General features: G+C 41.1%; 1 protein-coding gene across 1 annotated transcript; it reads left to right on the top strand.

Moving 5' to 3' along the window:
• The first annotated feature begins 469 nt into the window (after positions 1 to 469).
• LOC100768885 (la-related protein 7) lies at positions 470 to 2,364 on the top strand. Its single transcript, XM_027425226.1, is given in 5 exon segments — positions 470 to 1,132; positions 1,134 to 1,190; positions 1,193 to 1,693; positions 1,695 to 1,744; positions 1,746 to 2,364. Coding segments are annotated over 5 exon segments (1,734 nt in total). The 5' UTR covers positions 470 to 535; the 3' UTR covers positions 2,275 to 2,364.
• Positions 2,365 to 2,779: the final 415 nt, after the last annotated feature.

Below are 2,779 nucleotides of genomic sequence, written 5' to 3'. Positions count from 1 at the left end.
GAAAAATCATAGTAAGAACAAGATTACATGCAGCAGGTGGTATTAAGATTGGAAGTTAAGATTTCACAAGGAGTTTATTGACTAGTTGATCATATAGTGAGAGTCAAGCTGATTTGCATTGTCAAATAGTGTATCAATTTGCATATGTCATTTAATTTTACTATGCTTTTGTTCATACACAGTTTAATGAGCTATTATCACTACAATATGAAATAGCATCTGTGTTAGTCAGGGTTCTCTAGAATGACAGAAGTTATAGTATGAATCTCTCTATGTATATAGAAAAGGGAGTTTATTAGAATGAATGACAGGCTGTGGTCCAGATAATCCAACAATGGCTGTTGATGAATGGAAGGTCTAAGAATCCTGTACTTTTTCAGTCCAAAAGGCTGGTTTTTGGTATATACCTGACTCCAGAAAAAGTAAGCTCCAATATCAGTGAATGAAAATACTTGCTAGTGCTCTCGAAGGATCGGGAGACTGAAAGCGTGGAAGAAGGCAGCCGCTGACCGTGGATTTGGGGACGTGACCAGAAATGGAAACTGAAAATCAAAAAACTATGCAGGAAAGCACTGAGAAGAGAAAAGAAGTAAAAAAGAAGCGCTCCAGGGTTAAACAGGTGCTTGCAGATATTGCCAAGCAAGTTGACTTCTGGTTTGGGGATGCAAACCTTCACAAGGACAGGTTTCTTCGAGAGCAAATCGAAAAATCTAGAGATGGAAAAGTGGACATCTGTCTTCTGGTGTCTTTCAACAAAATGAAAAAATTGACCACACATGGGAAACTAATAGCCAGAGCATTGAAAAGCTCATCTGTAGTAGAGTTGGACTTAGAAGGGACCAGAATCCGGAGAAAAAAGCCCTTGGTAGAGAGACCAAAGGATGAGGAGGAATGCACCGTGTATGTGGAGTTACTTCCCAAGAATGTTACTCACAGCTGGATTGAAAGAGTATTTGGGAAATGTGGCAACGTGGTTTATATAAGTATTCCACATTACAAGTCTACTGGGGATCCTAAGGGATTTGCCTTTGTGGAGTTTGAAACAAAAGAACAAGCAGCAAAAGCCATTGAGTTTCTTAACAACCCACCAGAAGAGGCACCAAGAAAACCTGGCATATTTCCTAAGACAGTGAAAAAACAAACCCATCCCTTCCTTAAGAGTAGCTGAAGAGAAGAAGAAGAAGAAAAAGAAAAAAAAAGGAGAATAAAGAAGGAAGACAGTGTGCAGGCCAAAGAGTTAAATATGGAGGACACAAGTGGCATGGGTGTGTGTAAAGGCAAGAGACCAAGGACTGCCTCTGTAGGCTCTGAAGCAGAAACTCCTGAAGCTCCAAAGCAACCTGCAAAGAAGAAGAAAAAACGGGAGAAGACTGAGCCGTCTGTCTTACCTGAAGTTAGAGTAGGGAAAAGGGAAAGAAGCAGTGCTGAGGATGAAGACTGCCAGACCCCCAGGCCAAAAGCCAAGAAGAGGGCGCAGAAAAATGGCATTAGCCAAGCCGCTTCTGAAATCTCCAAGGAAAGCAGAGACTTAGAATTCTGCTCTACAGAGGAGGAGAAGGAGACAGGAGACAGAAAAGGTGACTCACTCCTAAAAGTAAAAAGAAAGCATAAGAAAAAACACAAGGAGAGACATAAAATGGGAGAAGAGGTTATACCATTGAGAGTGCTGTCCAAGAATGAATGGATGGATTTGAAAAAAAGAGTATTTGGCACTGCAAAAAGCCAGCATGGCTTCTCTAAAAAAAAATATCTCAAATAAAATTGGAGTCAGAAATGGAAACCGACTGTACAGTGCCCAACAAGTCTGGAGTGAAGAATGGAAAAGTCAGCCATCCAGAATGCTGCACCCAGGAGAAGGTTAACACCCAAGGCCCACAATTCGTGAATGGAGTTATTGTGAAGATCATGAGCACAGAGCCTCTACCTGGCAGGAAACAAGTCAGGGATATTTTGGCCGCACTCTCAGTTGCTTACGTTGATTTGCTAGAAGAAGATACTGAATGCCATGCCCGGTTCAAAACTCCTGAGGATGCTCAGGCAGTAATGAATGCACTGACTGAAATCAGAAAGAAGCACTGTTGGAACCTCGAGGTCCTTTCGGGTGATCATGAGCAGAGGTACTGGCAAAAGATTTTGGTAGATAGACAGGCCAAATTTAATCAACCTCGGGAAAAGAAAAGAGGCACGGAGAAGTTAATCACCAAAGCTGAGAAGATTAGACTGGCCAAGACTCAACAAGCCAGTCAGCACATTCGATTCTCTGAGTATGATTGAGAAGGACGGCAGCTCCCTTTGGGTTCCCTTGCTGGAGTGTTCCTAGAATGCTAGGACCGTGTGATGGATTGTTCTGCTGAGATCTACATTAAAAAAAAAAAAAGCCTTTCTTCCTTGATGTGTAAATACGACTTTTCTAGAGACAAATACATTATGTCACAGGGTTTTTTTTTTTAAATAAAGTTCTTGTTGAAATTATATTAAAAAAAAGAAAATACTTGCTAGCAATAACAAGTCAAGCAGTCAGAGGCTTCCTTCTTCCATTTTCTTTATATAGGCTTCCAGCAGAAGGTGTATGTCATATTAGAGATGGGTCTTCCCACTGCAAAAGATCTGGATTAAAGGTGCATTTCCCACCTCAAAGGTCTGGATTAGCTGTGGATCTTTCCACTTCCTATTAACTAGAATGCCCTCACAGGTGTGCCCTTCCATTTTCAGGTTTTAGTTAATTCTAGACATAGTCAAGCTAACAACCAAGTAGAGCCATCACAGTATCTAAAAAGGA

The sequence above is a fragment of the Cricetulus griseus genome, chromosome 7 (assembly GCF_003668045.3).
Source record: "Cricetulus griseus strain 17A/GY chromosome 7, alternate assembly CriGri-PICRH-1.0, whole genome shotgun sequence".
NCBI classification, from domain to species: domain Eukaryota; kingdom Metazoa; phylum Chordata; class Mammalia; order Rodentia; family Cricetidae; genus Cricetulus; species Cricetulus griseus.
The sequence above is the reverse complement of the archived record's forward strand: the minus strand, read 5'-3'. Positions and strand labels throughout refer to the sequence as shown.